The sequence below is a fragment of the Sceloporus occidentalis genome, unplaced genomic scaffold (assembly GCF_023333645.1).
Source record: "Sceloporus occidentalis isolate IW3139 unplaced genomic scaffold, rSceOcc1.0.p SCAF_1, whole genome shotgun sequence".
NCBI classification, from domain to species: domain Eukaryota; kingdom Metazoa; phylum Chordata; class Lepidosauria; order Squamata; family Phrynosomatidae; genus Sceloporus; species Sceloporus occidentalis.
This window is the reverse complement of record NW_028316981.1, coordinates 23245185-23265664: the sequence shown is the minus strand read 5'-3', so window position 1 is coordinate 23265664 and position 20480 is coordinate 23245185. Positions and strand designations below refer to the sequence as shown.

The window sequence follows — 20480 nt, the reverse complement described above, 5'->3', positions numbered from 1 at the left end:
ACTCACAGACCATAAGGTTGCGAGTTCAGTACCAGCAAAAGGGCTCAAGCTCCACTCAGGCTTGCATCCTTCTGAGGTCGCTAAAATGAGTACTCAGATTTTGGGGGCAATTAGCTTACACCGCTAAGGAAGTGCTTAAGTGCACTGATAAGCAGTATAGAAATGTGCTTGCTATTGCTATTGCTATCTGTCAGGGAGAGCTCTGGTGCCACAATAAACTACAATTCCCAGAATTTCCTAGCACTGAGCCAGGGCAGTTAAAGTGGCCTCAAACTGGATTATTTCTGCAATGTCTTTTGGACCCATGTTCAGTCTGGGAAAATGAAGCAGCTGATGCAGTCAGGGAAATGCAGCACAGAATAGGTAATGAAGTAGTACAGGAATACCTGGCTGCTCTTAATGAATTCAAGTCTCCAGGGCCAGATGAACTGCATCCAAAGATATTTTAAAAACTGGCAGAAGTAATCTCAGAACCACTGGCAATCATCTCTGAGAACTCCTTGGAGAATAAAAGAAGTCCCAGCAGATGCTATCTACAAAAAGGGGAAGAAAGAGGACCCAAATAACTACAGCCCAGTCAGCCTGATATCAATACCAGGAAAGATTCTAGGGGAGATCATTAACAGTCTGCAAGCACTTAGAAAGGAATGCCTTGATCACTAAAAGTCAACATGGATTTCTCAAAAACAAGTCAAGCCAGTCTAATCTTATCTCTTTTTTTGATAGTTACAAGCTTCGTAGATGAATGGAATGCAGTGGAAGTAGCATATCTTGATATCAGTAAGGCCTTTGACAAAGTCTCCCATTATATTCTTGCAGACAAGCTAGACAATGCGACTGTTACATGGATTTGTAATTGGTTGACCAACTGAACCCAAAAGGCGCTCAGCAGTGGCTCCTCTTCATCTTGGAGAGAAGTGACTAGCAGGGTGCTGAAGGGTCCTGTTGTGGATCCATTGCTATTCTACATCTTTATCAGTGACTTGGATGATGGAATAGAGTGTTTCCTTATCAAATTTGCAGATGACCCTGTGTGTGTGTCCATACTGCAGAAATTAATCAGTTTGACAATGCTTTAACTGCCATGACTCAATGCTATGGAGTTGGCGGTTCTATAGCAATATCTAGTCTTCCCTGTCAGAGACTTCTGTTGCCATAACAAACTGCAAATCCCATGATTTCATAGCATTGAGCCATATAAGTTAAAGTGATGTCAAACTGCTTTATTTCTGCAGCATGGTAGCAATCCAAGTTGGGAGGGGTGGCTAATACTCAAGAGGTCAAGGTTGGAATTCAAAATGACCTTAATAGATTAGAAAGCTGGGCCAGAACTAGCAAAATGAATTTTTAACAGGGAGAAATATGAGATACTGCATTTTGGCAGAAAAAAAGGAAATGCACAGATATAGGATATGTGACACCTGGCTTGACAACAGGATACGTGAAAGGGATCTAAAAGACCTAGTAGACCACAAGCTGAGCATGAGCCAACAGTGTGAAGCAGCAGCTGGAAAAGCCAGTGCAATTCTAGGGTGCATCAATAGAAGTATAGTTTCTAGATTGAGAGAGATAATAGTAATGCTGTATTCTGCATTGGTCAGACTTCACTTGGAATACTATATCTTGGCCACACAATTCAAAAAGGATATTGGCAAGCTGGAGCATGTGCAGAGCATGGGAACCAAATGGTAAATGGTCTGGAAACCATGTGCTACGAGGAGCAGCTTAGGGAGCTGGGTGTGTTTAGCCTGACGAAGAAAAGGTTAAGAGGTGAAATAATAGCCTTGTTTAAATATTTGAAAGGATGTTGAAGATGGAGCAAGCTTGTTTTCTGCTGCTCCAGAGACTAGGACATGGAGCGATAGATTTAAATTATAGGAAAGGAACATCCACCTAAACAGTAGGAAGAACTTCTTGACAGTATCAGCTGTTCAACAATGGAATACACTGCCTTGGAGTCTCCTTCTTTGCTGGCTTTTAAACAGAAGCTGGCAATCTGTTGGGAGTGCACTGATTGTATTCCCACACAATCTGTGTTTCTATGATTCATGCTGGTGTGTGACAAGGTGTTGGGAAATGGCCTTTCTCTGAGTAGATTATTTACTTGTCCAGCCAGCCTGTTCAGGTGGCTGTTAAATGTTTTATTCCACTTTTGGTATAAGGTAAGACACTATTTTGAATTATCATAATATTTTCCTTAAAAGTAAGATACTCTGATGCCAAGTCACAAGGTATAGGAACATGTGAGAACAGAGGGAGCTGGTTTATAGGTAGCCGGACTGTTGATCCATATATCCCAGTATTATCAATTCTGACTTGCAGCAACTCTTCAGGAATTCAGGCAGGAGTATTTTCGAGTCCCGTCAAAAAATCTCTGATGTTCCCGGATGGCCTACCATCCAAGTGTTAACCTGATATGATCTTGCTTCACTTCCAAATCCAGATGAGACAGGCTGTGTTCAAAGTGGTATGATGGTTTGTGTTACAGATGTCTCTTCTGTAATCTCCAGGAATCCTCAACCCAAGAGATAGCAGAATTTAATCTTGGGCTTCATGGGTACCATGGAAATTCACAAGGTAAGCAGCTTTGTGTGGATCCATCTGTTTTGTGAGAGAGAAGCAATGCAAGACTAGAAAAGGAATGCATGCTTCATGGTTTCCTTTTTGCCTGTGTGAAAGCAAATAAGGCATCATAATTAGCTTGGCTAGGAATATAGGGTGTATTGAACACTGCAAATGTAACCCAAGTTTTAGTGTAATGGCTTCTTCAAGTCTGTTTAATACCTCAACAAATCTCATCAAGAATACCCTGTGATGTATTCATCTTAAGTCAGAAGCAACTTCAAGGGACAAAACAACAAGGACAGTGAACCTTAGAGATCTGGGAGTGGAAAAATTGTCTACAGCTGTGTCCACACTAACAATTTTCAGATCTATAGAAAAAAGGCTATTAGGTGGGCTACCTAAAATGTGGCTGTGTGTGTATGTGCCTCCAAGTGTCCTGTTAACATAACGGCAGCCCTATGAGCCATGCTTTTCATAGGGTTTTCTTAGGCAAAGAATACTCAGAAGTGGTTTTGCCAGCTACTTCCTCTAAAATATTGCCTACAGCACTTTGTATTCATTGGAAGTCTCCCATCTAAGTATGAACCAGGACTGATTCTGGTTAGTTTCCAAGATCAGAATGTGACTGTACTACCGTTCTATTTCCAAAACAGCACAAATTTCTAATAGTATGATTGGGTGTAATTTTACTTACTGGAGCTCTCATAGAAATATGATTTTAGGTTTGTTAGCCAATTAGAAATAAAGTACTTTATGGTAATTGTGAGTAAGTCTTGGATAAAAAACAAACGATGTTGCCAGAACTTTGTTGAATAAATGTCATTAGCAACATTTTCACAAAGGATACATGTGCCTGTCATGTTGCCCATAGGCACATGTGTTATCAGGTGCACTCAAGTGGGCTACATCTATAATCTATCTTCACAGGCTCTATTAAACCAAAGGAGGCCATAAGAAGAAAATCTGAAAGAAAAAGGATGTGATAAGAGAGCAACATGGAGGTAGCAACATCTGTAATAATTGCACCTTCGTCTGTATTTCTGTGCAGCTCCTTCACTCACTGCAAGCAGCATACTGTAGTCCAGTGGTTCTCAAATGCCCCACACCCCTAGGAAATGTTTGAGTAATGTTTGCACCCCCTATAAAAGTAATATCACATTTGAAGATGAAAAAGTCTAATTTCTAATTTTCAAACCACATACAATAATGCGGGAGAACAAATTGAACTTTTAAAAAATAAGCTTTTAACTTAGGGATACAGATGGGGGGGGAAAGGGATGGCGAGATGCCACCTCTTTTTGCCCCTGACAGAGGCCGCAGCAACCAAACGGTGTGGCCTCCGGGAACCCTAAAAAGAAGGTGTTCCTGGCGGGTTTTTCTTCAGACGCATGCACTGATGATGTCCATGTGGCATAGCGCTGTTTGGATGCTGAGCTGCGCGTACGTCATCATGGCATCCCCGTGTGGATGGGAGCAAGCCATTATGGCACAGCAGGGCTCGGGAGCATGGGGATGCTCTGCTCTACCGAGCCCTAAAACCAGCCCCAGGATGGCACTTTCTGCCCATTTGGGCCTTAGTTCATAAAATGCAAATCTAAATTGAGCAATTAGATTCTAATTTATTCAGAAAAAAATGAGTGTTGACTTGTGATTCGTCATTCAAGGACACAAGTCGCTCGTTTTGCACCCCTGAAATTCCATCTCACATCCCCTGGGGCTTTGGGCACCCCAGGGTGGGAATCCTTGCTGTAGTCTTATCCCATCTTGTTTGCCAGCATCAGGCAATGGAGCAAAGAGAGAGTAACATTTTGAGCCTTGTCTTTTGGTCTTTAGCAGCAGTAGGGAGCTGTAGGATTTACAGATGTTTTGGATTTCTACTCCCATAATCCCTTAGCTAGAGACCCAGTATAGAGTAGTGGTCTGAATGTTAGATGGAGTCTGGGAGAGACAAAGGCAGTGGCAAATGTAATCTGAACAAATCTTGCCAAGTTCATGATAAATTCATTTTAGGATTGCCATATCTTGGAAACAACTTGAAGGCACAGAACAGCAAATACCTTTGCTTTTGTCTGTGCTAGCTGGGGCTGATTGGAGTTGAAGTGCAAAAAGATATGGAAGGCCAAAAAGTTTGCGACCTCTCCTTAGCAGGATGCTGGGGGCTTCGGTTAGCCCTGTTCAAGTCCTGAAACATTGACCAAGTGTGTGGTGACTTTCCCAGTTCTTCAGAGGTGACATTGTTGGATTGTGGTTTGAGTGTGTTTTAAGAATTAAAAGTGTTGTCTCTTTAAGATGCAGGTGGTTTTTGAGGACGTGGCTGTGCATTTCACTGAGCAGGAGTGGGCCTTGCTGGATGTAAACAAAAGAGCCCTCTACTGGGATGTCATGGAGGAGAACTGCCAGCATGTGATTTCACTGGGTAAGAACTCTTCCTGTGGTGTTCTCCTGGGGAGACACAATCCATGGGCTGTCCAAAGGCAATGTGAAGTCGAAGGCTTTCATGGCTGACATCCATAGATTTTTGTGGATTTTTCAGGCTATGTGACCATGTTCTAGAATCCATGTCCAAAGGCGCTTGGGCTCTTTTTAAAACGATCATGTGAATCAAGAAAGCTTTTGTCAAAAGAAAGGAACTGGGGTTAATTGGTCCAAATCTTCAAAAATAATGAGTGTTAAGCCTTAACAATTACTAATTAGTAAGCTAATTAGAGTTACTAGTGATATGACATGGTGACATGTCAACTACTTTTTTAATAGAACAAAGATGAAACTCTACAAGTTTTGCATATTATTTGAGGGGAGGACTAAGATTTTCCATGCTTTTTTGAAGTCTTTGGTTAACGTCATAGACAGTAACCGTAGATTATTATTATTGTTATTATTTCTTATCTGTTTCTCCCCATGGATCAAGGTGTGGAACAGCAACAAATAGACAGTGTACAACATCACTTAGAACACATTAATTAAAAGATGGAATGGTAAAAAAGAACAAATAAGGCATGCACATTCTTAAACAATCCACAGTTAAAATTCAGCATTTAAAAGTTAATAATTTAAAAATCATCTGGATAAACCTGCTGGAAGAGACTGGTCTCCAATGCTGTTTTAAATCCAGGTAGCATATCCAGCTGTTGCATCTCTTCTGGCAGACCATTCCACAGTCTGGGGGCGGCTGAAGAAAAATACCTCTGATTGACAGTTGCCAACCTAGTCCTGACTGATTAGATTAAATTAATTAATTAATAAATGAAGAGCTCTTTACCATTTCACTAAAGCATATTTCCATAGGTTCAGATGTGACTGTGGGACAGATGTAAACTCATTGCTGTTATATAGTCCATTGATTCTCAACTTTAATCCTTTAGATGTTTGGGACTTCAGTTTCCAGAAGCCTAAGATAGCATGGCAAATGATCATGGATTTGGAGAGTTCAAAACCTCTGAAAGGTGAAAAATTGAGAACTACTGATATAGCCCACCTTATTCCTATCCCTGTTCCTATCCTGAGACTCAGGTCAGGTAAGAAACAGTGGTCATGAGTGGTCACTGTTAGGTTCTCTTGAGTCCCACTGATGATAATATTGAAACCACAGTATTTATGGTGATACTTACAAGGCAGAAGAAAATATTTATTTTTCTTTTATCCTATTTATTTATTTAAATATTTCTATCCCACTCTATGTCAAAAGATCTCAGGGCAGCATACAAATAATGTCCATACAAAAAGATTAAAATGGGTTGTTGCTTATAGTTGTTGTTATATATATCCTGCCTTTCTCCAGTAATGGGAGAAAGGTTGTCTAACAATTTTAACACAATACAGATTAAAAATACTACAAAAGTTAAATGAAAGTATAAAATATACAATGAAACAACCACATATTAAAACAACTAAAAATGCTAAATTGCATTAAAAACAATAAAAATAAAAAACTATGCACAGATCCTTAAAAAACCTCAAAACGAACACCACACAACATTAAGAGCCCAACTTCAACAGTTTGTAAAGGCCTGGCAGCAAATTGCTACTAATATACAGCGCACCTCCAGGCTTTTGAATGGAATATCTGTATCATCCTGTGATTTTAGAAGGTACCTCCAACATCTGGACCAGATAGCAAAAAGCAGAATACTAGTATTAGGCTTTAAGCTGATTTGTCTGATTTTCATAAAAGAAAACAATGGGTTGTCAAATCAATACGTGACTGATGCTTTTCCTGTAATTTAAAACATATTATTATTATTATTATTATTATTATTATTATTATTATTATTATTATTCCAGGCGTCCTTCTTACTTTGACAGACAGCAACTGTTCATCCCAGCTTCCTTTGACATCATCCTGTTTTTCAAACAGCATGGAGTTTCCCCAGGTATGCGTAATTTAGGAGGGTGTTTTTCTGAGAGAAGACAACAAACAGCCCAGAGGTTGGGAACATGATGGGCCATAAATCCCCAGAATCCTATAGGTAGGATTGGCTGAGGTATTCTGGGAATTGTATTCTTACCTTTGTGGGAGACATTTGGCAAAAAGAGCAGTTAGCTGGGCCACTTCTGCAGTAGAATGTTCCCTACTTTTGTACTATTTTAGCATGTAGGGCTTTCCCAAGGAATTCTGGGATTCGTCATTGGAAATATGAACAGTAACTTCATTTGCCTTTACACTTTTATGGGATGATAAATGCCAGGGCTGAAACTGAGAAGCTAGGAAAGCCAGAAGGCTTGCTAGTGAAATGAATATAAGACCTTAGTGTCTGCATAGGTCTGCACCGCAAATGTAGGCCATTCTCCTGTCTGCTGAAAGAAACTATGTGATGGATTATATAAGAAAGGGTAATATTCTTCAGTTCTGAAGAAATGTGTCACAGCGGAGGTGGAATGTGATTTATTTGTAATCTTTGTACAGGCTGTCTCTCCCTTATCCAGAATTCCAAAATATTCCAAAATCCAAAATTGTCTACATGGGTGGCAGAGATATTGACACCTTTGCTTTCTGATTGTTTATTGTAGACGAACTTTGTTTCATACACAAAATTATTCAAACTATTGAGTATAAAATTACCTTCAGGCTATGTGTATAAGGTGCATATGAAATCCAGATGAACTCAAAGTTAAACGTGGGTCCAATCTCCAAGATATCTTTTAATGCGATGCAGCAGCTAAAAAGGCCAATGCGATTTTAGGCTGCATCAATAGAAGTATAGTGTCTAGATCAAGAGAAGTAATACTGTCCCTGTATTCTGCTTTGGTCAAGCCCCACCTGGAATATTGTGTCCAGTTCTGGGCTCCACAATTCAGAAAGGACATTGAGAATTTGGAATGTGTTCAAAGGAGAGCGACTAAAATGGTGAAGGGTCTGGAAACCATGTCCTATGAGGAACGACTTAGGGAGCTGGGGATGTTTAGCCTGGAGAAGAGAAGGTTAAGAGGTGATATGATAGCCCTGTTTAAATATTTGAAGGGATGTCATGTTGAGGAGGGAGCAAGCTTATTTTCTGCTGCTCCAGAGAACAGAACCCAGAACAATGGATGCAAGCTCCAGGAAAAGAGATTCCACCTCAACATTAGGAGGAACTTCCTGACAGTAAGGGCTGTTCAACAGTGGAACAAACTCTCTCGGTGATAGAACCTCCTTCCTTGGAGGTCTTTAAACAGAGGCTGGATGGCCATCTGTCGAGGATGCTTTGATTTGGATTTCCTGCATGGCGGGGGGTTGGACTGGATGGCCCTAGTGGTCTCTTCAAACTCTACATTCTATGATTCTATAACACAGCATAGATGTATTACAATGTATTACCAGAAGTCTGATATAATATTGCTAATGATACACACCAGGGTTTTCCCTTCTTATATGTATGAGCTAAAAATGCTTACCAAGGAGGAGGGCGACCTAAATGGTGAAGGGTCTGGAAACCATGCCTTATGAGGAAAGACGTAGGGATTTGAGTATGTTTTGCCTGGAGAAGAGAGGGTTAAGGGGTGATAGGATAGCCCTGTTTAAGTATTTGAAGGGGTGTCACATTGAGGATGGAGCTAGCCTGTTTTATGCTGTTCCAGAGACTAGAACATGGAACAATGGATGCAAGCTACAGGAAAAGAGATTCCATTAGGAGAAACCTCTTGACAGTAAGAGCTGTTCAACACTGGAACACACTCCCTCAGAGTGTGGTGGAGTCCCCTTCCTTGGAGGACTTTAAACAGAGGCTGGATGGCCATCTGTTGGGGATGCTTTGATTGTGATTTCCTGCATGGGAAGGGGTTTGGCTGGATGGCCCTTGTGGTCTCTTCCTACTCTGTAATACTATGATTCTGACTACTGTGAGATATTTAATAAGTAAAGACCATTAAATAGAGTTCTAATTTAGTGTGAATGCATCACACATGCATTATGTTGCTACACCCATAGTCTCGCTCCACACATGCTTTTGAGCTGAGGAGGTGGACAGGTCCAAAAAATCATAACAAAAAAGAGGGATATGGCAGGGTCACTACATTATGCTGTAGTGGTGAGTGTAGCTATGGCCATTGCCTTTACACCCATTTTTCTGGCCCTTCCATCAGGTCGGCTCCACCCAGTAGCAAAGTAGAACCCCATCTCATCCTATCTGTCAGTGTCAGATTGTAAGCCCGAGGGCAGGGAACCGTCTAACTAAAAATATTGTATGTACAGCGCTGTGTAAATTTACAGCGCATCATAAATAAAGGTTAATAATAATAATAATAATAATAATAATAATAATAATAATGGAGGAGTCCAAAGAAAACCCTGGTTATTTGAGCCCATTCCTGATTTTCTCGCCTGGCAGATGTCAGGCTCCATTCTTAACCCGGTTCATGTCCAGGAACATTTACCAAGCCTGTCCTCATGACTTTCTGAATGTTCTAGAGACTGGTGTAGCAGGACTGTGATTGGTGTTTTGGCATAGTTAGACTATGGTTTGAGCCCATTTTAAAAATTAAATATGTTGCCTCTCTTAAGATGCAGATGGCTTTTGAAGAAGTGGCTGTGCATTTCACTGAGCAGGAGTGGACCCTGCTAGATGTGAATGAAAAATCCCTCTACTGGGATGTCATGCAGGAGAACTATCAGCATGTAATTTCATTGGGTAAGTGTTCTCCTTGGGCTTGCTTCTTATGGGACTCAAAAGGTCCAAAACACACTGCAGAAATAGTCCAGTTGGAGGAGGCTTTAACTGCCCTGGCTCAATGCTAGGGAATTCTGGGAACTGTAGTTATGTGAGGCATTTAGCCTTCTCTGGCAGAGAGCTCTAGTGCCACAATAAACTACAATTATTACAGTATGTACTCACTGTTGGCTGACATCAATAATTTTATAAATGAGGTGTATCATAGTAGTATTGCAAAAATTAATCAGGCTCCCTTCCTCATTCTGAACAGGGCTTCCAATGGCACAGGCTAGCATGCTTACACATCTCAAACAAGGAGAGGAACTATGGAGATTGCACTTCCAGGGACATCAAGGAAAACAGCCTTATACAAAATTCATTCAAGGTGAGACAAAGGATAAAAGAACCTGAAACAACAAAATGGGCTGTCTTTTTCACTGTAATTTTTGTATCCTTTGTTTAAGAGTAGCCATTTTAGAGCAAAAACATTTAGTGCAAATCATTTAGTGTTCATTCATGCAAGCAGGTAGTTCCACACCACAGAGCTTCATTTCTTGTTCCCTGTTTCTCCAATGAATCAGTATAGAAAGGGGAAAGTTGAGAAATTTACAGATTCCTTCAGCCAACAGAAAAGCAGAATGATTCTAGGAAATGGCTAGGTTAATGCCATCCACCCTGTGGCTACCCATTTCCTGAATTACATCTTACCTGGAGGTTCCTTGCAAGATGGATTTGTGAATAATTTGTGAAAACTCACTCCCTTCTTGTTTTTGCAGCAAAATAGGATGCAGTTCTGACAACATCTTTTGTCATGTTTTTGTCCAAATGGGACCAAATAGTCACTACCTCAGTACTTGGTCTTAATCAGAACAGCCTCTCTTGGACTTTTTTCTCCCCTGGATCTTACCATCAGAGGAAATGATAGTGTATATCCTGCTTTCTATGCAGGACAATGTATAGCAAAATCAATATGATAAATTTAAAACTGTACCCTACAAGCACCAGATCACCTTTGATCTTGGAAACTAAGCAGAGTGAGGTAAGCCCTGATTAGTCCCTAGATGGGAGACTGCCAAAAATGCCAGGTACTGTATGCTAAATTTCAGAGGAAGTAACTGGCAAAACCACCTCTGAGTAGTCCTTTCCTAAGAAACCCCTATGAAATTCATTGGGGTCACCATAAGTTGACAGGTGACTTGAGGGCACATACACACATCACCACTTTAAACAAGACAGACTAAAGCCAAGTAGAATGTTTTAAAATAAAACCATGCACATATGTGGAGCTGTATTAAACCAGTTGGGTTCCAAAGGTTTGTTGTAAACAACCATGTTTTCACATGATGCTGGAGTGGTAGATGATCTACTGCAGTGCACATCTGGAGAGCATCAGATTGGGGAAGAATGTGACTCTGACCCTTTTCTTTCCCACTTCTTGGCTTCCTTCCTTCTCCTTTCTATACATGTCCCTAGGTGGTCATTCAGCTTCCCTCTCCCATTCGCACATGGACATCCTGAGAGTACAAGATGTTGGTTATCACCTTTAAAGCCCTGCATGGCTTGGGCCCAACCTATCTAAGGGATTGCCTCCTTCCATATAATCCGCCTCGTACACTCAGATCCTCTGGGAGGAATTTACTACAGCCCTTAAAGACCAGATTGAGGGCAACCTCCAAGAGTACATTTTCTGAAACCGCTCCCAACATATGGAGTGGCCTGCCGGACGAGATCCATCAAATTACCAATCTAGAGAGCTTCAAAAAAAGCCATTAATATGGATCTCTTCTGGCAGGCCTTCCAGGAATAAAATACTCAGCCACAAATAAGACTTCTCCTATTTATCGAACTCTGCCCATGGTTATTGTTTGGATTTTAAAATGTTAGTTTTAGTTTTATACTGTTTAATTTTGTTTTAAGGGGGAGTACTGTGTATATATGAATATATTTTCGTCTGTTGTACACCGCTTTGATTGCTTGGCAAAAAGCGGGATAAAAATATTTTTTTTATTATTTATTATTTAAGGTTTGGTTGTCCTTTCGCTGAGGATCCAATTTTCTCCCGATTTGGGGAGACTTAGGCGGGGTACAGACCGCCGCTTTGCGGCGGTCTGCCGCCGCCGCCAGAAGGTCCGCGGGGGAGCCGGAGCCTTCAAACGGCCCGACTCCCGCGCGGACCGAAAAAAGAAGCTCCAAAATGGAGCTTCTTTTTGCGTCGCGTTTGCGACGTAGCGAGGCGCCAGGGGCGCGCTCGCTACGTCAGCAGCGGCGCGACGCGTCTGGACGCTGTGCGTCCGATACGTAAAGATGGCGGCGCCCATGTAGAAGGGGCGCCGCCATCTTGTACGGACGGAGTCCGTACTAGGCCATGGGGCGTCTAAAAGAGACGCCCCTTTTTTAAAATGGGACGTCCGGAGGACGTCCCAAATGGCAATATAGAAAGCCCCACAGGGTCCTTTGACAGGACTGTTTCTCTGTGATCTTTGGCTCACAAGCTGCAGGTCATCTCCCACTGAAAATTCACCCAGTGGAGGATGGGCACATTGGGCAACAAATGAGCTAGGTCTCTTCGTCTCTGCAGGTGGCCTTCTATCAAAATGTGAAAACTCCTTTCTGGTCTGCATTTGATCTGGTGTATTGAATTTTTTTGTTATTTTGATTTTAATTTATTTGATTTTAATTTATTTTATCAGCTTAAAAACTTTTCTGCCTTTGCTTTACAGCTAGATTTTTTATTATTTTAAATGTGGCGATGTTTCTGTTAGCTGCACTGAGCTTTTGTTTAAAAGGTAAGGTAAAGAAGAAATTAGTTTTGGGTTTTTTAAAAAATAAATAAATAAACCTAGCCTTGCTCTTCTGCCCTTTATTGTTGTTCCCTGAGGTTTTAACTTAAAGTCTGGGATTTTTCTTTGCAGGTGATTGCTCTCAACCAAGGAGTCTGGAAACAATGGAATTATGTAGGTGGTTGCTTGGTCATTCCCAAGGGAAGGACATTCCTAGCTTTGATGCCCATAGGGATGGGCAGAAGGCAGAAGGCTGGCAAGAGAATCAGCCACTGGAGAGACTTGGTGAAACTGTTCAATTAACAGGAAGTATTAAAACTGCAAAGTGCCCTCCTAGTGGTGTGGGAGAAAGGAAGGATTCTTGTCCAAAGTGTGGGAAAACCTTCTGTCACAAATCTGCCCTTACTGCACATCTGAGAATCCACACAGGAGAGAAGCCATATCAGTGCCTGGAATGTGGGAAAAGCTTCAATCAGAGCTCAGCCCTAACTCAACACCTGAGAATCCACACGGGAGAGAAACCCTATATTTGTCCCAGCTGTGACAAACGATTCAGTCAAAGCTCTGCACTTACTCAGCATCAGAGAATCCACACTGGGGAGCGATTTTATGCTTGCCTTGACTGTACAAAAACATTCGTTTACCAGTCAGCTCTGATCCGGCATCGGAGAATCCATACTGGGGAAAAATGCTATAAGTGTCCTGAATGTGGGAAAGGCTTCAACCAAAGCTCTAACCTTATTACACACCGGAAAATTCATAATGGTAAGGAGACTGGGTTAATTCAAGACCATTGTTATCCCTACCCCACCTCGCTGATCTATTACTAATTCTGTTTTGATAGAAATGATGATTTTTAGTTACAATGAATAAAACTGAGTGCTCAGCACTTCACATATCACCTTTTGGCACTTTCCCTCCACAGAACGCTGTGAGTCAACTGGTGGTTCATAGAATTATAGTTGGAAGAGACCGCAGAGTCCAACCCTGTGCTGTGCAAGAACACACAGTCAAAGCACCCCTCAACAGATGGCCGTCCAGCCTCTGTTTAAAAACCTCCAAAGAAGGAGACTCCACCACACTCCAAGGGAGTGTGTTCCACTGTCAAATACCTCTTACTGTCAGAAAGTTCTTCCTAATATTTAGCTGGAGTCTCTTTTCCTGTAGCTTGAATCCATTGCTCTGGGTCCTGTTTTCTGAAGCTGCAGAAAACAAGCTAGCTCAATTTTCAGTATATCATTTCAAATATTTAAACAAAGCTTTCATATAACCCTTTAACCTTCTCCAGGCTAAACATACCCAGCTCCCTAATTCACTCCTCATAGGGCATTGTTGTTCACAGCCTTAATTTGGCACTCCAGTCTGCTATTCCTACCCTACATTGTATATTCTTTCTCTTCCCCTTTCTCTTATCTTGCAGGAAATGGAACAGTTAGTAGGAATGAGAAGAAAAATTCCCAGTCAGAAGCTCGTACACACGTAGAGGGACATGGAACAATATGTAAGATGCCCCAACTAGTTTCTCCTCAGAATCCTCAACCAGAAAAAAATCTTCAGAATCAGAAATCTTTGGAGAAAAGTTCTTCAGAGCTGGCTCAGAATGGACCCCTTGCTTCTTCAGGGAGTTTCATAGCTCAGAGGGTTAGAATAAAGACAGCAACCCCTAGGGTTAAGAGACCCCTTGTGTGTCTTGTCTGCGGAAAGAACTTCAAATACAGCTCCCATCTGGTTAACCACCAGAGAATCCACACAGGAGAGAAACCCTTCCATTGCACCGACTGTGGGAAGAATTTCATTCAGAACTCAGCCCTCAAGAGGCACCAGAGGAGCCACCGAGGTGACAGACCCTATCAGTGCACTGACTGTGGGAAAAGCTTTAGTCGGAACTCGCACCTAGCAAAGCACCGAGGGATTCACACAGGAGAAAAACCTTATGAGTGCCTGGATTGTGGGAAAAAATTCAGTGTCAAAATGAACCTGGCAATTCACCGACGAATCCACACAGGGGAGAAACCATATATGTGCCTGGAGTGTGGGAAGTGCTTTAGCCAGCGGCCCCACTTTATGATCCATCGGAGAATCCACACAGGAGAGAAACCTTATACATGCCCTGACTGTGGGAGAAGCTTTCGTGTGAGCTCACACCTTGTTACCCATCAGAAGGTCCACATAGGGAAGACTTCCTTCATATGTCCCGATTGTGGGAAAAGCTTTAACGGTAACAAAGAGTTTATTCAACATAAAATGCTCCACATCCATGGAGGAAGCCCTCAACTGTCCAATTTAGGTGTCACCATTAAGACTGAACTATCTGTTCCTGAGTCTATTGGTCCACAAAGCAGTAGGTACTGGTCCTGAAGCAGATTAATGAATTATAGGCTATGTTTGGCCAAGGCAAAGAATGGTTAGCTGTTTCTGGCTCTCTCTTAGGATTATAAATCCTTTCTGTGCTTTAAGCTGAGTTGTGAAAGTGATGTGAAGAGAAAACTGTCAATCAATTTTCAAATCCTTATGGCTATGGTGGGCAGTTGCGAGGGGCTGGGGACTGCATTGGATCCCCCTGACAACTGAAAGGGCCCCATCCCTCCAGGTGAGTTCCTGTTTATAAACAGGGCACCCCTGGGCCTGAAACAGCCTGGCAGTGGGAAGAAAGACATGGAGAAGTTGACTTCATGCCCCCAAGAATTTGTGTGGGACATTTTTAGTTAAAAGAATGCTGGAGGGCCCTTGGAGGAGACACTTTACCCCTCTTTAGAGTGAAATATAGTGGATAAACTGTCAGATCTTGACCTGAGAGACCAGATGTCATGTTCTGTGCTCAATCTGGAGACTTGCTGTTGATCTTGGGTCAACTGTAATGTCAGCCAAATCTACCTCACTGGGTTCCTCTGAACATAAAGGAAAGCAATTTTAAATATTGACCTTTGTTCCTAGGGGGAAATGATAAAATATCCATGCAAACAATAACATGCTATACTATACCTAGAAGTGCAGCAAGGGGTGGCCAATTCATCAGGTAGAATCATAGAATCGTAGAGTTGGAAGAGACCACAAGGGCCATCCAGTCCAGCCCCCTGCCATGCAGGAAATCTCAGTCAAAGCATACCCAACAGATAGCCATCCAGCCTCTGCTTAAAGACCTCCAAAGAAGGAGACTCCACTACACTCCAAGGGAGTTTGTTCCACTGTCGAACAGCCTTTACTGTCAGGAAGTTTCTCCTAATGTTGAGGTGGAGTCTCTTTTCCAGTAGCTTGCTTCCATTGTTCCGGGTCCTAGTCTCTGGAGCAGCAGAAAACAAGCTAGCTCCCTCCTGAATATGACATCCCTTCAAATATTTAAACAGGACTATCATATCACCTCTTAACCTTCTTTTCTCCAGGCTAAACATCCCCAGCTCCCTAAGTTGTTCCTAGGTAAAGCCAATTTGATTAGTGGCTGTTTTTAAGTACTTTGCCAAGCTATAAATCCCAGGATTCAGTAAAATAGGGCCATGGCAATTAAATTGATATCAAAGTGGTATAACTCTGTAGTGTAGATATATTCATAGTTCAACCCTGGAGAGAAGATGGCATTCATTACCAACCTCCCTGAAGGATCAGATGAGCTTCCATGGGCTCAAGTGAAGAGTCGCCATAGAGGTCATTACTGGAGATTGGCTGCTTCTCTCTGCCAGATGCTAAAGTGGACAACCTCCAGATGCTGGGCTGCAACTCCTGTTATCTCTAGCCAGCATAATTATGGTGAGGCGGGAAGAGAGCTGTAGGCTAAAAGCATCTGGAGGGTCACAATTTGCCAACATGTGGCCTAGTTTAACTTTGGGTTTAGTTGTCAACCAATTACAAATCCACCTAACAGTTTCATTGTCTAGCTCACATTTCACTAGCTTTTTTGCAAGGATATCATGGGGGACTTGTGCTACATCCACGGCGTTAATAATAAATAATAATAAAGCTTTTATTTATATACCGCTTTTCCTCCAGATCAAAGCGATGTACATACGGTAAAACTCTATGATACATGTCAAATACAATAATTAAAAACAGTTTTAAAACAGTTATAAACATTCAATTTTTAAAACAGTATAACTAGGATAATTGGGATATCAATTATGGGTAGTTGTCCAATCTGGTCGGGGAATACTTTCTACAAAGAATCAGGAGGGTATGCTAACTGGAAGAGATAAGTTTTTAATGCCTTCTTGAAGGCCTCCAATGTACAAATAGATCGAATCTCCTCCGGGAGTGCATTCCAGTGAGTTGGAGCTATCATTGTGTAAGCTCTTTGGTGAGTCGTTGCCAATCTCACCTTGGGGTATTCAAGCAACAATTTCCCCGTTGTTCTGAGAGTGCGAGGCGGATTATGTAGGGAGAGGCGTTCCCTCAAGTAACTCGGGCACAAGCCATGTAGGGCTTTAAAGGTAATAACCAACACTTTGTATTGGGACCGGAAGCGAATTGGCGTTGCATTCATATCTTGTAACTATGAAAAATAGATATAAGATTAGCCTGGTATGGCTTGTTGCTAACATCAATGCATTCCTTTCTAAGTGCTTATGGCCTGTTAATGGTCTCATCTAGAATCTTTCCTGATACTAATGTCAGGCTGACTGGACAGTAATTATTTGTGTCCTCTTTCCCCCACTTTTTGCCCTTGTCCAATCTGCTGGGATTTTTTCTGTTCTCCTGCAATTCTCAGAAATGATTGCCAGTGGTTCTGAGATTACTTCTGCCAGTTCTTTTAATATCTTTGGATGTAGTTCATCAGGCCCTGGAGACTTGAATTAATTTAGAGCAGCCAGGTATTCCTGTACTACCTCATTACCTATTCTGTGCTGCATTTCCCCTGCTGCATCCTCTGCTCCATTTCCCCCAGGTTGAGCACTGTTCTCCTTTTCAGAGAAGACCGAAGCAAAGAAGATCAGAGGATTCTGGAAGCAGTAGTTTAAAAAAAGTAACTTTTCAAATGTTGATTCTAAGGCTGTCTTAAAATGGAATCAGTTTGGTGTGAAATGGCAGCTCTATTTAGCCTAATCGTTTGATTCGCGAGAAATTTAGAGCTAAAATTTAGTTATTGTGGGGGGTGAGGATGTAAAGCACCAAGGGAATGCTATTACCGGATGACATAAAAATGTTTTAAATAAAATACTAAATGCAATTCAGATTTGAATTGAAGTACTCAAAAGGCCATAAATTAGTGTTGCTTATTAAAGAAATAGAAAATATTAATAAATATATGATGGCTAATAAAAGGAGTATGTGGATGCACAACTAAATGACACGGGAAGAGCCCATAAATACAGCAGTGCACATATTGAAGCATAAATATATTTTTTAAAAAATTGAACATTTAAATACTAAAATTATTTATTTATTTATTTTGGAAGAACTCCTTTGAGACTCAACAAACTCTGAAAGAAAGATAAGAAATGTGAAGGGAAAAAATCTAGGAAAAGATTTGCAAATAAACAGGAGTAAAAAGATGAAATTAAAAGATTGTTTAAATGGATATAGATGAAGTACAACCAGAAAAGAGAAGTAAGTGGGAGGTAATGTAGCTGCAAGAGAAAAAAGCAAAATGGGGCAAACTTAGGCTGACTTAAGATAGCATGTAAGATACAAAAATTAGAATCAGTCTATTTTTTGAAATGCAGACTGGTAGATTTTGAATTAAAAGAGGCACAGTATTAAAAGGTCTTCCTGAAGAAACCAAAAAGTGGTAGTGAATTGAAATTTTTAGAGAATGAATTTATGATATATTTACAGATTCAGAAACCTGGGCAGGAGAGACAGAGAACTTCTGGGATTTATTCTGTGCTTTTAGGGGAAAAAACAAACCATTAAACCACCAATGTGAAACTGCTTATGGAGATGCTATTGTGCACAGAGCTTGGTTTGGGGCCCAAGTTTACAATGACTGTGTCCACACTGCAGAAATAAAGCAATTTGACACCACTTTGATTGTCATGATTCAATGCTATGGAATTCTGTAGTTTTGTGAAATATTTAGCCTTCCCTGTCAGAAAGCTCTGGTGCCCCAACAAACCTCAAACCCCAGAATTCCATAGCATTGAGCCATGGAAGTTAAGGTGGTGTTCAACTGCTTTATTTCTGCAGTAGGATGCAGGCAGTGGTTGGAATTCAGTGTCTGTTATGGCTGATTTAAGCCCTGATATTTATGGCACAGAAGGATTAGACTTACCTGCCGGACAATTTCAGGGTTTTTTTAAGGTACAAATAGAGTAGTTGTGGAGGAATCCTGGCAGAAGCTTTGCAGCTTATAACCTTTTTTTTTTAAATCAGAAATTCACATGTCTATTCCAAGAAACTCACCTTCATCAAGGAGTTTATTTTCTTAACACTGGAAGAACATTCAAAGGTGGAAATACTTCTGGAGTAAAAGTAAAAGATGTGTAGGGAATGCTCTTTGAGATAAATCTGAGGGGGGGGGGGTCCCATTGTAAAAGCAGACTTCTGCTCACACAGCACTCTTTGCACCCAACAATTATACTATTTGTTCCTCTGTTTGCCTTCTGTCTTTTAAATTGTTTAGCAATTATTACTGTTAAATCAGTTTTGTTCAGTTTAACACAATTCCATTTTTTCTTGTATATATTTGTGTATGTGTGTCTGTAGAAGTAGTATTCCCAGAGGATACATTGGTGTTTCTAAAGGGAATGTGTAAACCCTTAAGAACCGTGACTGGGGTACATGTATGCTCTGGATTAAAATAAAAATATTTTTTTTAGCCAAATCTTTTCTTTAAATTAAAATCTCACTAAAGGAAAAGTATGCTATAAGGGTTTTTTAAAAATATATTTAACATGAAATGGCATTCCTGAAGTTCTCTTCCCCCCACCTCCCCAGATGAATCTTCCCTAGCATGAGGATGATGGGAGCTAAAGTCCTCAGCTGGAGGACACCAGGTTAAGGAAAGGTTAGACCACGTCTCTCTCTTTGGGTTTTACTGCACTGTGGAAAAATGCAGTTTGACACTGCTTTAACTGCTATTGCTCCATTACAACAGCAAGTACATTTCTATACTGCTTACCGATGTACTAAACAGTTTACAAAATATAAGCTAATTGCCCCCAACAAGCTGGGTAGTCATTTTAGCGACCTACAGAAGGATGCCAGGTTGAGTTGACCTGGAGTCCCTGGCTGGTAATGAACTCACAACCTCCATCCTACAGAGTTCTAGGATTTGTAGGTTTCTGGGGCACAAACGATTTGGCAAAAAGACCTTTTAAAATTACAAATCCCAGGATTCCATGGGATGGAGCTACTGCACTTAATGCAGTGACAAACTATTATTTCTACAGCATGGATGCATCCTTTATATTCTGTTGGCATTTCAAAGTTTTTCTTCTTGAGCAAACTTTGATTTTACTGGCATTTACATTTTTATGTCTGCAGTTTCTTTGAATATTTAATTACTCTTTTTAGTAATAATAAGCTGTTCATGTATTTATTTGTTTTTAATGGTTGGGTTATTTGTTGTCTTGGCTAAACTGCTTTGAGTGTCTCCAATGGAGTGGAAGAATGGCTTATACAATTTTAACTTGAAATAAAATTTATCTTTAAAATCATTTAATTTCACAAGTTCTTAAAGATTTGTATTCTTTACATGTATTGAAGCCTTCCCCTCTCTGGGAATGAGAGTTCAACTATTATGATTGATTGATTGATTGACTAAATGAATTTACGTCCCACCTTTCTCCTAAGATGGGATTCTTTATTTTAAAATCAAAAAGTTAAAGGATTTACCAAAGCCCATTTATACAGACCTATTTCTAAAACAGTGTTGGACATAGCACAGCCTAGCAGTACATCTGGATGTTGTTTTTTTGAATACATATTTTATTCATGCCAGTTCCTTTAAATGTACCTGTGTATTTGAAGTCTGAAGAACTGGCTTCACTCACTGAGGGTGCATCTACACTGTAGAAATAATAATGCTTTAACCCCACATCCTGTGGAAGTCTGGGATTTGTAGTTTTGCAAGGTCTTTAGC

At 40.9% G+C, this 20480-nt stretch overlaps 1 protein-coding gene across 7 annotated transcripts; it reads left to right on the top strand.

Annotated features, from left to right (window-relative positions):
* Positions 1–299: 299 nt before the first annotated feature.
* Positions 300–19998, top strand: LOC149321188 (uncharacterized). Of its 7 annotated transcripts, none has more exons than XM_089516702.1 (9): positions 300–2577; positions 3493–3566; positions 4861–4981; positions 5928–6008; positions 6847–6935; positions 9542–9668; positions 9961–10074; positions 12602–13234; positions 13890–19998. In XM_089516702.1, the coding sequence occupies exons 2-9, from the start codon at positions 3561–3563 to the stop codon at positions 14825–14827; spliced, it is 2109 nt and encodes a 702-aa protein (XP_089372828.1). In that variant the 5' UTR covers positions 300–2577; positions 3493–3560; the 3' UTR covers positions 14828–19998. The 7 variants fall into 7 exon arrangements, with proteins under 7 accessions (XP_089372828.1, XP_089372820.1, XP_089372810.1 ...); XM_089516694.1 differs by having other exon boundaries at positions 4855–4981; XM_089516684.1 differs by lacking the exon at positions 3493–3566.
* The last annotated feature ends 482 nt before the right edge of the window (positions 19999–20480 follow it).

What these genes read in the sequence shown, in the direction of transcription:
- LOC149321188 (XM_089516675.1), top strand. Translation starts at nt 2,554, where the DNA reads ATGGGTACCATGGAAATTCACAAG. An exon ending in GTACCATGGAAATTCACAAG is followed by an intron (nt 2,578 to 4,854) that starts GTAAGCAGCTTT and finishes TGTCTCTTTAAG; the next exon opens with ATGCAGGTGGTTTTTGAGGA. An exon ending in TCAGCATGTAATTTCATTGG is followed by an intron (nt 9,669 to 9,960) that starts GTAAGTGTTCTC and finishes CATTCTGAACAG; the next exon opens with GGCTTCCAATGGCACAGGCT.